The sequence below is a fragment of the Sinocyclocheilus rhinocerous genome, unplaced genomic scaffold (assembly GCF_001515625.1).
Source record: "Sinocyclocheilus rhinocerous isolate Xijiao unplaced genomic scaffold, SAMN03320098_v1.1 scaffold404, whole genome shotgun sequence".
Taxonomy (NCBI): domain Eukaryota; kingdom Metazoa; phylum Chordata; class Actinopteri; order Cypriniformes; family Cyprinidae; genus Sinocyclocheilus; species Sinocyclocheilus rhinocerous.
Window position 1 is genome coordinate 466388 of NW_015628680.1, and position 13962 is coordinate 480349.

General features: G+C 36.7%; 1 protein-coding gene across 4 annotated transcripts in view; it reads right to left on the reverse strand.

The window, feature by feature from the left end:
* Positions 1 to 779: 779 nt before the first annotated feature.
* Positions 780 to 13962, reverse strand: part of LOC107737953 (transferrin receptor protein 2) — an 18105-nt gene continuing 4922 nt past the window's right edge. The window contains exons 1-18 of one of the 4 annotated variants that reach the window (XM_016549604.1): positions 13527 to 13891; positions 13400 to 13442; positions 12533 to 12752; positions 10411 to 10597; positions 9245 to 9385; positions 9065 to 9173; positions 8750 to 8992; positions 7267 to 7406; positions 6855 to 7036; positions 6651 to 6770; positions 5576 to 5658; positions 5393 to 5456; positions 5233 to 5300; positions 4998 to 5068; positions 4831 to 4915; positions 3585 to 3812; positions 2711 to 2851; positions 780 to 1475 (exon numbers count right to left, since the gene is read on the reverse strand). In XM_016549604.1, the coding sequence (XP_016405090.1) occupies positions 1233 to 1475; positions 2711 to 2851; positions 3585 to 3812; positions 4831 to 4915; positions 4998 to 5068; positions 5233 to 5300; positions 5393 to 5456; positions 5576 to 5658; positions 6651 to 6770; positions 6855 to 7036; positions 7267 to 7406; positions 8750 to 8992; positions 9065 to 9173; positions 9245 to 9385; positions 10411 to 10597; positions 12533 to 12752; positions 13400 to 13432 (2358 nt within the window). In that variant the 5' untranslated portion in view covers positions 13433 to 13442; positions 13527 to 13891 and the 3' untranslated portion in view covers positions 780 to 1232. Of the gene's footprint in view, positions 1476 to 2710; positions 2852 to 3584; positions 3813 to 4830; positions 4916 to 4997; positions 5069 to 5232; positions 5301 to 5392; positions 5457 to 5575; positions 5659 to 6650; positions 6771 to 6854; positions 7037 to 7266; positions 7407 to 8749; positions 8993 to 9064; positions 9174 to 9244; positions 9386 to 10410; positions 10598 to 12532; positions 12753 to 13399; positions 13892 to 13962 lie in introns of those variants that run through there. The other 3 variants (XM_016549606.1, XM_016549607.1, XM_016549603.1) reach the window with 3 other exon arrangements.

A 13962-nucleotide genomic window follows, 5' to 3' on the forward strand; every position in this document is an offset into this window, starting at 1 on the left:
CTCGTTATGTCGAGATCACGAGAAAATTAAGTCGTTATAACGAGAAAACAACTCGTTATGTCGAGATCACGAGAAAATTAAGTCGTTATAACGAGAAAACGAGAAGGAAAAAAAATTATATTGCATGGCCGCTTAGAACTTCCGTAATTTAAGACCTTCTTCTCCTTTTTTTTAGGCCTTAATTTGCAAAAGGGTGAATTAAGGCTTTAAGACCCGCAGAAACCCTGAAGATGCCTCATTAATTGCTTTGATTGTTTGTACAGTTACTTTAAGGATGAAGATGGCTTTGCTGGTTCTGGTTCTTCTGGCGTTCGGACACTCGCTGCCTGTAAGTGTGTTTGGCAATTTTACTTTCTTCCAGAAAATGATCTGTCAAATGAAGTGCAGTTTAAAGTCTAATATCAGAAATACTCCAAGTTCACAAACATGAATCTCACTGAACTGAATTTGAAATTTTGAAGTAGAAGAACTGAAGTAGTACATACTTGTCTCTTTTGTTATATTATTAGTATTTGAGGGGAAAATCAGGACATGATGCTAAATGAACATCACTGTTTTTGTAGATACAAATAGATGCAGCGGAGGAGAGTAACGAGATCAGAGAGTTCAGAAGACGACGGGGTATGAAACACACACACACACAAACTCACTCACTCACTCACACACACACACACACACACACACACACACAGCAGCTTCTGAACAAAATGGTAGCGATCTGACAGGTAGGATCTAAACCATCTTAAAATGCGTCTGAAAATTAAAACAAGACTGAAATTGACACAAAAGTATAACACGTTTTTATTGAAGTGCACCATACAGCACGTGCGTAAATTCGTAAGAATCTAATCAATATCTGATCAATACAGTAAACAGCTACTCAACACAGTTTGACATCAGACTGGTGCACATGATCTATAACAGTGCAGGTAAAACTGAGGTCACGTGACAGCACAGCAGAGTCGATTGATAGCAGATGCTGCTTCTTGATTGGACGACAGTAGCCTACGACTGTCATAATTATGAGAGTCACTGCTCTCGATAATTACTGCTCACATTCATAAGAGTCTCATTATCACTTGGTAACAAAAAAAGAATCTCTTCTCAATCATAACTGTTAATTAACAATTAATTTACGAGGAGATAATATCCAGCGCTCGCTAGACCATCACTAGAAAAGCGTTGAGCAGATTCGAGTTGATAAATAGATGCTGAAGGCCGTGTCTGGAGCTCTAGAGCGGGTTGTCAATGTTCCAGACGTCTCCGCTGAGCGCGTTCGCAGCGCCCTGCAGCGTCCAGGTGAAGAGCGCCAGCTGGCGGCGGAAACGGGCCTCGTCGAACAGGTGCGGCGCGGAGCGCAGGAGCGACACGTGATCGGCCAGAGCGCTCAGAGTGTGATCGCCGCGGCCGTTAAACACGTGACGGAACGGCGTCTCCACCACCGACAAGTACTGCGACAGGAAGTAGTACTCCACCTGCGCGCAACAAACACAAGCAGTTTTGGTCGTTCTGTCTTCATTTACTCCTCCCTCATGTCCATCCAAACCTGTGTGACTTTCTTCCATCAGTGGAACACAGAATATATATATTTTTATCTCACAGTTCAGTTTTTTCTCGCAGTACTGAATTCTGAGATGCTAACTCACTATTGCGAGTTTATAACTTGAGATGGCTATAAACTTGCAATTTTGAGAACAAAAGTCTTACTCGCAATTGCAAGATTTAAATTGCAATTCTGAAGACACAATAAAAAATAAAACATAATTTTGACTTTATATCTCCCAATTCTGAATTTTTTTCCTCGCAATTCTGAGGAATAAAAAGCAGAACTGAGAGATGTTGCACGATTAAAGTCGCGATTCTGAAAATGCATGAAATACAAAAAATAAAAAGTAATTGCGACTTTTTATCTCACAGTTCAGTTGTTTCTCGCTGAACTGAATTCTTAAATAAACAACGCAAAAGTCATATTGTGAGTTTATAACTCGCAACTGCAAGATACTAAATGAGCAATTCTGAGAAGACACAATAAAAAATAAAACTATTTCGACTTTTCCCTCGCAATTCTGAGGGGGAAAAAAATCAGAATTGAGAGATGTTGCACAATTGTGAGATATAAAGTCGCAATTTTGTAAATGCATGAAACAAAAAATAATTGCGACTTATCTCACAATTCTGACTTTTTCCTCACAATTTGGACTTTTTTCAGAATGTTAACTCGAGTTTATAACTCTAAAAAATAAATTTGCACTTCTGAGAACAAGAGATAAAAGAAAAAAAATAATTGCGAATCTCACAATTCTGATTTTGTCTTGCGAGTTATTTACAATTCAGACTTTTCTCCTCTCAATTCAGAGAAAAAAGTCAGAATTATGAAATGTGCAATAGTGGGATATAAACTCACAATTCTGAGAACAAAAGTGTTATTGTGAGTTTATAACTCACAATTGCAAGATATTAACTTGCATTTCTGTGAAGGTATGGAATAAAAAAATAAAGGTAATTGCAACTTTTTGCAAATTTTGAGAAGGCATGGAACAAAAAATAAACATTCGGTTCGGATGACAAAAAAAAAAAGTTCAGGAATTGCTGCATTATATGAAACAGCACTCTGCAGTTTGGAATGACATGAAGGTGAGAAAATGATTATTTTATTTTATGTTTCTGATATATATATCTCAGGTCATAATGTACGCGTGTGTTTGTTCACCCTCATAATGCGTGTGTTGTAGAGTCTGGCGAGTCTCTCGTCCTGAATGTCGCTGTTCTTTATGGCCTCGTGCAGGTTTTTGGCTGCTCTGCTGTAATCACCTCGAGCGCTGAAAACCCACTGGGGAGACAAACCACGCGACTGACAGACGGAGAAAGAGAGATGAGACACTCAGCTCAAACACTGGAGCTTACAGTTCAGTCCTCATATACCTGTGTGTGTGTGAGTGTGTGAGAGTGTGTGTGTGTGAGTGTGTCTCTGTGTGTGTGTGTGTGACTCTGTGTGTGTGTCAGTGAGTGAGTGTGTGTGTCAGTGAGTGAGTGTATGTGTGTGTGTGTGTCAGTGAGTGAGTGAGTGAGTGAGTGAGTGAGTGAGTGAGTGAGTGAGTGAGTGAGTGAGTGAGTGAGTGAGTGAGTGAGTGAGTGAGTGAGTGAGTGAGTGAGTGAGTGAGTGAGTGAGTGAGTGAGTGAGTGAGTGAGTGAGTGAGTGAGTGAGTGAGTGAGTGAGTGAGTGAGTGAGTGAGTGAGTGAGTGAGTGAGTGAGTGAGTGAGTGAGTGAGTGAGTGAGTGAGTGAGTGAGTGAGTGAGTGAGTGAGTGAGTGAGTGAGTGAGTGAGTGAGTGAGTGAGTGAGTGAGTGAGTGAGTGAGTGAGTGAGTGAGTGAGTGAGTGAGTGAGTGAGTGAGTGAGTGAGTGAGTGAGTGAGTGAGTGAGTGAGTGAGTGAGTGAGTGAGTGAGTGAGTGAGTGAGTGAGTGAGTGAGTGAGTGAGTGAGTGAGTGAGTGAGTGAGTGAGTGAGTGAGTGAGTGAGTGAGTGAGTGAGTGAGTGAGTGAGTGAGTGAGTGAGTGAGTGTGTGTGTGCGTGCGTGTGTGCGTACCTGTAGCTGAGCGGTGTGCTGGTTGAGTTTGGAGCTGAGCTGCTGCACTGTGTTGCTGTAGCAGGTGACATCCAGCGGCAGGAGTTGATCATAGGACAGTCTGAGAACCATCAGACCCACCAGCTCAGCTACAGCTCGACCCACTGACCCCAGACGACCCTGAAGAAGCTCCTGCAGCCGACCCACGCTGTCCAGCTGAGTGTTGACGAACGGGTACGAACGAGCCTCCTGAACACACAGAGACCGCTACTATTCCTCACATACACCACTGATTTTTAATGTAGTTGAAAGAAGTCTCTTCTGCTCACCAAGGCTGCATTTATTTGATCAAAAATACAGTAAAAATTGTGAAATATTATTAGAATTTCTATGTGAATCTCTGTTAAAATAATGTATTTCTGTGATGTGCAGCTGTATTTTCAGCATCATTCCTCCAGTCTTCAGTGTCACATGATCTTCAGAAATCATTCTAATATGCTGATTTGCTGTTCGAGAAACATTTCTGATTATTATCAATGTTGAAAACAGTTGTGCTGCACAATATTTTTGTGGAAACCGTGATGCATTTTATTTTTCAGGATTCACAGATGAACAGAAAGTTCAGAAGAACAGCATTTATTTGAAATAGAATCTTTTCTAACATAAATGTCTTTACTGCCACTTTAGATCAATTTAATGCGTCCTTGATGAATAAAAGTAAGTAAATTTTTTTTTTTAATCTTAAAATATCAACACAAAATGTTTATTTTTGTGTTTAAGTCAGTATGTTTTCTATGAGTCATAATCAGGCTCATTTTGGCGTTTTGGAGATATTTGTACACTAAAGTATGATTATTTAAATCCACTCTGTAAAAATGATTATCTAAATAAACATTGTTGGAGTACATTTTAAGAGAAAATACTATTTCAGTCTTTCTACTTCAAAATTTCACAATTAATTCAGTGTTACTTACTATTTCTTAGTAATTATTTGTGAAATTTATTTCTGCAATTTCTGAGTAAAAATTGTTTTAAGTAGTGCATTAATTCCAGAGATTTTCCAGATAAATTCATCTCAGGAATCTCACTTTACATTTACATTTCCTAATTTAACATATGCTTTAATCCAAAGTGACTTATGAATGAGAATCAATCATGAACAGCGCTCAGAAAAGTAACAGATGTCATGTGACTCTGATTTTAAACCTGATTCTGACCGACTTTAATAGACATTCAGTTGAAAGTTAGACATCAGAGTTCACTTTACTTCAGTGAAATGCAGCTGCATGGCAGGAACTCCTCCGAACGCTGTGAAACTGTACGCGCCGCTGTTCAGATACAACGGCTTCACTCTGCAGACAAACAAGCACGACAGATGAACGGGAATCAGAGCGAACCTCAGGAGAGCAGACTCATCTGAAAGCAGGGACTCACATGTTCCTCCAGCCGCCCTGCCGCTGCACCAGAGAGAGAATCGACTGACCCGTGTGTTTGGGATGCTCCACCTGAGACACACACTCACCGTGAGACATCAGGGATCATTTACTGAACCCAGCCAGTGCTTCTCAAACCACATGTTTCTGGTTTGTAACATTTCAGAAAGAATCAGAATCAAGAATTTCAGAAACGCCACAGAACTCTGTAAGAAGAAGCTGTAAGACACACAAACTTGTTTGAGGGCTCCTTCGATGAGATCGGCGAGCAGAGGACTGGTGTAGACCGAGAGGATATCATCACCTACACACACACACACACACACACACAGAGAGAGAGACACACACACACACACACACACACACAGAGAGACACACACACACACAAAAACATACCCAGTATTGCCTGATCCAGACTGAAATATGCCACTGCTTTCAGGTGCAACATGGTCAGATAACCCTGAAAATACAGAGAGTCACACTGATGTCAACAACACAGTCAGCATGTCTATCTATCTATCTATCTATCTATCTATCTATCTTCAGTATCTGTTGTGAATGTCTGAGTGCAGTTCTGACCTCCAGCCACTCGGTGGCACCGACATTCCCAAACTCTCCTCCATCCCAGCTGACGAAGAGCAAACTGCGTCTGGGGTAAAAGCCTGAAGACCATCAGACAGATCAGTGTGTGTGTGTGTGTTTGTGTACTTGTGAGAGTCAAATTCTTGCAAGCTTCCTCACAAATACAGTACAATCTCTTTACAATGTCTGGTGCGGATGCTCTTGACTTTCAAAAAGATTTATAAATGGACAAATCTATCAATGCCAAAGGATGTCTGTTAGGGGTTAATGAGGGCAGGCTTGAGTTAACTTTTATTTAATTCAGAATGAATAATTCTTACAGTTCAGGTTTAAAGCTGTATGAAACAGCCAAAAACATTACTGGGAAGGAAAATATTGTTTATAACATGTTTATAAAAAAAGAGCATAACTTGTTTGTTTACAAGCAAAGTCCACATTCAAGCCAGATTTATTTCTATAGCGTTGTACACAGTACAGACTGATTCAAAGCAGCTTCACAGTAATAAACAGGAAAATAACAGTGTTAATGTTGTAAAACTAATCAATTATGAAACAAACTCAACTTCAGCAGTAAAGCAGCTCTACAGAAGACAGCAGCGTGATTATTCAGATCAATTCAGACTCAGTGTTGATACCTGAATAAACTACATTTTAATTTAGGCCCTCATGAAATCAGTTTTATTTTTTCCCAATTTCTGTGTTTTTGGGGCCAATGGGGTCAGAAAAATAAACCCGTTTTCCTTTTATATTCTTCATAAGATATCTGTTCTTGTTTTAACCACAAAGTAACTTAATTTTGATTAATTTATGCTTTAATTGAAAACTCAGTTTCTCAGAAAACAACACTTAATATCTTCTGTCATTGTCCTCCAGAAAATGTGTCTTGATTTAAGGATGTTTAGATATTTGTAGTGGGGAAAAAAGACAAAATAAAAACTGAAGAAGAACATAATTTTTGCAGTGAAAAAATAAATAAATAAAATACATAAAATTTAAATAAATAAATCAAAAATTTATTTAATTTATGAATTATAAAGTCACATCCTCAAGTGTAAAAATACCATATCTTTACCGTTTTCCACCATGTTGCTGAAGGTTCTGGCTAGCTCCATCAGGAGGGCCGTTCCCACTCCAGACTTCACAGCTCCGGGGCCCCACGAGTCCCTCTGGGCCCCGATGATGATATAGTGATCTGAGAGGAATACAAACCGCCGGTTAATACTCATCTGCTGATGTACCGCTCTCTTAATCTCATACGGTGCGCCGGCGGTCTGACCGGATTCGACTTTGCCCTCGATGGAGGCGAAGATGTTGTTGAGCAGCACTGGCTTCATGGTGTTATAGACGGCCATCTTCACCCTGCGCTCGCTGGGCCCCGTGAAGCCCGGCCCCAAAACACACTGAACGTACGGTAAACGGCCCTGCCAACCCCGCGGACAACCAGCGCCAGACAGCTGACTGAAGACACACACACACACACACACACAGACACACACAGAGACACAAACACACACACACACAGAGACACAAACACTCACACACCCACACACACAGAGACACAAACACACACACTCACACACACACACACACAGAGACACAAACACACACACTCACTCACACACACACACATCCTGATTCAGATGGTGTAATTGATCAATGATCAATTGATCAATCACGGCAAGGCTTACCTGAGCAGTTTGGACGCAACGTTGGCGCTGATTGGCTGAGCCGGGATGATTGGCAGGCCTGAGGACTGGGTGGAAGGGAACTGGGTGTGGTTAAAGGAGGGAAATCCAGGTGTGAATGGGTCACCGGAGCCCAGATGCACCTGATAGGATGATAGGACATGACTGAACTGTGTCTAGACACATTTTAACACCATTCAGAGAACAAACATGCAGTCGTGGGCTTTAAGCTTTAGCAGAGGTTTGATGATACTGTGCTGGGATTCTCACTTAGAGAAGCTTGACTAGCCTTGGGCGTTATAATCACGAAATGTTATGAAAAATAATGGACTTCTGAATTAAAATGCTCAAACAGGATTTCATCATTAGGAAGAGAGACGAAAAAGATTCAAGATGTTTTAATCCTTTAACATTAGAAAACATTTGTTTCCTTAAAATAGACAGCAGTACAAAAAACTACACAAAAAACTACAATACCACGTGAGGTGAAATATGACTTTTAAAAATATTTTCTTATGAAGAAGTACAGTTTTAGCTACTTCTATAAATCTATTGAAAAGGAGTAAATAAAGTCTTAAAACAGACAAATTCTGGTGCATTTCAACTCTTAAAAACTAAGAAAAACTATTAAAGAGACAATAAAAAACAATTTAAAGTTATTTTAATCCATTTTTTAAAACTAGAATTTTTTTTTTTTTTTAATTCCTGAAAAAAACAGCAGTATAAAAACATTAAAAAATACCACATGGAGTGAAATAAGATTTTTAAATTCTCATGAAAAAGTGCAAAGTAGAATATTAAAATATTTTTTCTAAAATAAATATATTTACATTTACATTTAGTCATTTAGCAGATATATAAGTTTATATTTTACAAAATAAAAGTATATTTTTATAAAATAATAAAACATGTATACATTTATTAAGGAAAGGAACAAGGGCAAAATGAAGAAAGTTTGGTTTAAAAATACATAAAGATAAAAATGTTTTAAATTTGTTGATTGTCTTAATTTAAAAACATTATGATTTAATAACATTTTTTGTTATCTTATGATGTAATTTTTAGTGTTTCTTATTATTTAAAAAAAATTATTATATTAACATATGTTTCTAAAATAAATAATATATAAGTTTATATTTTACAAAATAAAAGTGTATTTTTATAAAATAATAAATATTTGTATACATTTATTAAGGAAAGAGTCAGGAACAAGGGCAAAATGAAGAAAGTTTGGTTTTAAAACACAAAGATAAAAATGTTTTTTTTTTTTAAGTCTTAATTTAAAAACATTATGATTTAATACAATTTCTGTTATCTTATGATTTAATTTTTAGTTTATTATTATTTTTGAAAAATTATTTTAATTCTATAATTTAATTATTAGTGCTTTATTTTGATTGATTTATTTTTAAATTATTTATTTTAAATGGACATTTTTAGAATTTTTTTAGTAAGCGTTTTGTTTGGATAAAATCCCTGTACGCACGTGTTCAGAGATGACGGCGTTGCTATGGAGACCGAGTCGCCGTGTATCCTGCGGGACATCGGCGGGGTCGGGGGAGATGAGAACGCCCCCAAGCCCCGCCTCCTGCGCATGCCACACCTTCTCGGCGAAGCTCACGGCTCCTCCCACCCTCGCCACGGCGATGGAGCCGTTGAGGGCGATGCCCATCGCACGCAGCTGCTCGAAGTCCTCGCTCCGACCGTAGTTCACATACACCACGCCTCCCTGCGCAACAACACACACTCAGAACACACTACTGATGCACTGCACTGGTTTATGTGCCGTCGCCGTGGTTACCGTGGCCGTTCCCGTGGCGCTGTAGGCGCAGTATCCCTCGCTGTCCAACGGGATCTCCTCGAGCTCCGCCCCCTCGGAATCCACCAACCAGAGCGCGTTCGGCTGCGTCCTGTGGGAGCAGGGCAGGCGTGTGATTGGCCGAAGCGGAGCTGGCTCGGCCAATGGCAGACAGATGCTCACCTGGAGGGAAACTGCAGCGTGGCGTAGTGCGAGTCGGTCCAGGTGTGATCCATGCGCAGGTTCTGCAGGTTCTGCAGGATTTCTCTGGCCACCGCGTTTCCTTCTGAGGACCCCGGAGGATGAGACGCCCGACTCACACGCCTGAGCGAAAACACCACAACACATCAACACCAGCAGAAGCCCGGCCACAGGTCAAAGGTCAAAGGTCACACCTGCGTTCATTTTGTTTAATTGGTCAAATAAAATAAATTAAATATTTTATCTTTGGGGTTTTATTTTGATAGTTTCTATTTTACCATTTTTATTATAAATTTATAACATTAATATTTAATTAATTATTAGTATTGTTTGTTTTTTTTTTTACAATAATTAAATTTTTATTTTACATTTTCATGATTTAATGAATTTTTAGTGTTTATATTGACTTATTTTAAGTTTAAGTTAAAGTTAAATTTTTAGCAAGTTTTTGTTTTGGTTAAAAAAACAACAACTTTTAATTAGACATTTTTATGACTTCAGAAATGTTTAGTAAGTGTTTTATTTTGATTTGCTTTTATTTTAAAATAAATTAATTTATTTTAATTTTATATTTTTATGGTTTAATTTTTAGTAAGTGTTATATTTTGATATTTAGTTTTATTTTAATTGTATACTTGATCATTTGTAGAATTTTTTTTTATTTACAAATATTTTGCTACATTTTTTTGATTAAATTATTAGAAAGCTTTTTTTATAATAATTTATTTGTTTAAATTGGGCATTTTTATTATTTAGTTATTTTATTTTTGTATTTTTTTAAATTATTTTAATTTTACATTTTTTGTGATTTAAGACATTTTTAGTTTAGTTTTGATTTGTTTTTATTTTAAAAATATGTTTTTTATACGCTTATGATTTAATTTTTAGTAAATGCTACATTTTGACTGTTTTATTTTAAAATCATTTATTTGTTTTAATTTAACATTTTTATTAATTCATTTTTAATTTAATTTTAAGTTTTTTATTTCAAAATATTTGTTTTAATGTTTAAAAAAAGTTTTATAATTTATTTGACATTTTTTTATTCAATGTTTAGTCAAGTCACCTTTATTTCTATAGTGCTTTATACAATACAGATGATTTTTAAAGCAGTCTTCGAGTAACAGTGAATAACAGTAGCTGTTGACCTGAGTGTGTCCTCGATCCTCTCCTCCTTCAGGTATTTCTTCAGCATCTCTCGGAGCTCTGCCATGTACATGACGCCTCCCTCGGCCGAGTGTTGAGCTCCCGCCGCGTCGCTCAGAGGAATCAGGTCGCCATTGTTCCCGCACAGACGACACATTCCCCGGAACGCCACGTATCCCAGCAGGAACGCTGTGGACCAGACCGACACTGATCCTAGAGCACTACATATCACTGTATTAATCAAGCGTCTGAAATAACAACACTGTGGTCACATGACCTTACATTAACACTTACTACAAATGAATTCAATCATAAAAATGTCCAGCTGAAACAGATAAATGATCTAATTACTAATTATAATTACTAAAATGACTAAATTGCTTACTAAACATTAAATCATAAAAATGTCAACTTAAAATTAATTGTTGTAAAATGAAAACAAATCAAAATAAAACACTTTTTAGGTCATACAAATAAGTGATTTTAAAATCTAAATCAAAATGAAACACAATAATACAATAATAATAAGTACTAAAATGTATGCATTACTTACTAAAAAGTAATAATAAAATAAAAATGTAAAATTAAACTAAATTATTTATATATATATATATATATATATATCAAAATAAAGCACTTACTAAAATTAATTAAATCATAAAATTGTCATAAAATAAATTCTTTAAAAATAAAAAAGCAACATAAAACACTTACTTATAATGAATTAAATCATAAAAACTACAGAATTAAACGAAATTATTTTAAAATCAAAAAATCAAAATGAAACTTACTAATAATTACTATATAGAAAAATAAAATACATTTCAAAATAAAAAAAATCCTTATACTAAAGATGTAGAACTGAATTATTTTTAAAATAGAAACTATGAATATAAAGCACTTACTAAAAAAGATTAAATATTTTATTAGTTTTTCTACGTCATGTGAGCCGTTAAATTATTGAAATATAAACTTAATTTCTATAAAGGTAAAATAATGCCTAAAAGATTTGCATATGCAGGGTAAGAGTTGTGGAAGTGTACATAAGACTGTAAGCAAAACTGAATTGAATTGTAAGCATAAATTAAATTTGCATTTGCAAGCTCCGTCTTTCTTTTCTCTGCGCTTATAATTTTGGCACGATTCTCTCACTAACTGAGTTTTGCAAGCGTGAGGGGGAGGGCGGGGCCACCTTCTTCTTGTAGCCAATCACATGAGGCTCTCGCTGACTTTCCATTTACTCTTACCTGATTGGTTCAATAAACACAACACATGCCAAGACATTAATCTTCATTTAGTTCAGGATTGTTCTCGCTGCTGGAATGGTACTTTTAACATACACATACATTAAAAATAAATAAATAAAAAACAACTTGATTAAAACATGATACTTTATAAGTTGTGTACCATTACGCTAGACTCCCATGTGTTCATATTGAATTGTGAGTTGGTGTTAACATTATTGGATTGGTTTGGTTTTACAATCATATAATCTGCATACACCATTGAGCTGATGTTAAACATTACAGTCAAAATGATGTTATGTGACAATGCTTAGCACTATAGTATCAGAGTGCTATACTTTGTAAAACCTTTTTACTATACCAATAAAGCTACATAAATCTGATTTTGTCAGTTTTTCAGACCATGTCTCTGTTTACAGTATTTAACACTCAATTGTATATTTTGAAATTTCGGTATTGATTCTAATTACTTTCATGTGACTGACCAAACTATTATAGGAAGCAAGTATGAGCAACAAAATGCTTTTTTTGGTCCAGATTTGACTAACACAAAAACTTACACTTCAAATCAACATAAAAAAAAATCAACTTTGATAAAAAGGTCTTTAATGATGTCTAAATATATATCCAAATTCAAGTCACTAATTATGTGGGAATCCAAAGTTCCCAGCCACCAGTGAACACACAGCCATGTTTATATGTTTATTTATAGAGCTAAACAGCCATCTAGTGGTTATACAATGGTATTACAGATGATAAAAGGTGAATAAGTTCCCAATAAGTTAGAGATAATAAATATTTTAGCAATATTTAGTCAAATCCCCTTAAATTACAACATGTTAAAGTATATATATATATATATATATATGTGTGCGCTGACCTGTGGTGAAGATCAGCAGTCCGCTCAGAGTCAGGTAGACGGCTGCTTTCCTGCGGTCCATCTGCCGCTGCAGCATCAGCGCGCTGGTGATGTCACTGTTCAGCGTGACCTCTGACCCCTCCTCCAGCGGGACCAGCTTCACCTCAACAGGAGGGACTCTCCGCCTGACTCCGCCCCCTTCCTCCACGCCCTCATTCGCTTGAGCTCCGCCCCCCACCGCCTGCTCACACACAATCAACTGTCAATCAACTCCAGAATAAATGCACAATGAAAGCGTTTACAGTAATAAACGTACAGTGGAGATTTCAACTATCACACTGTTTTAAAAGTGGAATCATAATAACACACATTCACATGAGAATGATAGTCTTTAACTATTATAATTAACTAAAATCAAAACTATTAAAAAAAAATATTTTCATTACTGGAAACAAAGTAATAGTTAACTGAAATAAAATGAAATTTGAAAAACTTACTTTAATTTCAGCTAGTGGCCAAAGTAACATTTCTTATTTTCGTTTAGTTTAATTTGATGTAAATAAAAAAAATAAAATGAAATAAAAATGATAAAGGTTACGTAGATATAAAAAATACATGTGTGTGTGCATATATGTGTAAAAAAAAAAAACTAAAATAACACTAAATTGAACTGATGATTATAACTATGAAACTAGTGAACCGAAAATATTCCTTTAAAACACTGATTGTGATTTTTATAGAGCAAAAATAACCAAATCTGCCAGAAACACAAACAGAAGAACAAGAAGTTTAAAGACAGAAAAAAATGTAAGATAATGCATAAATGTTTAAGGTGACCAGCAGATGAATGAAATAATGAACAGATTATTGAATGAATGAATCTCTTACCCCAGAAATCAAACCTGTGACAGAATCCATCATCCTTCAACACCTGTGATTCACACACACACACACTCTTACATGGAGACATTACACAAGACTTCTACTGTTTTTATATTCAGTTAGTTATACATACCTCACAATAAATAGCTAGTAATAACCTATAAGGAACACCATCTCTCAGCTTCACATCATGACAGATCAGTCACACTGACTCTGACTGTTGATTATTTGTGTCATGTTGGAAACTCCTGTGTTTTTGACCGGATCAGTAAAGTCAACAGATGTGATGCAACACCGGCCGAGCTTGAGCTCATTTCCCATCAATCCCAGCGCTGACGACATCACCAGCATCTCTTGCATTCCTCAGTCGATCTCTGCTGTCCAGCGACAGATAAACCACAGCACCAGCAACACACCCGACAGCAGTAACACACGCGGGAAATAATGACCACACACACTCACTCACAAACACACACACACTCACACACACACACACACACACACTCACTCACACACACACACACACTCACTCACAAACACACACACACTCACACACACACACACACACA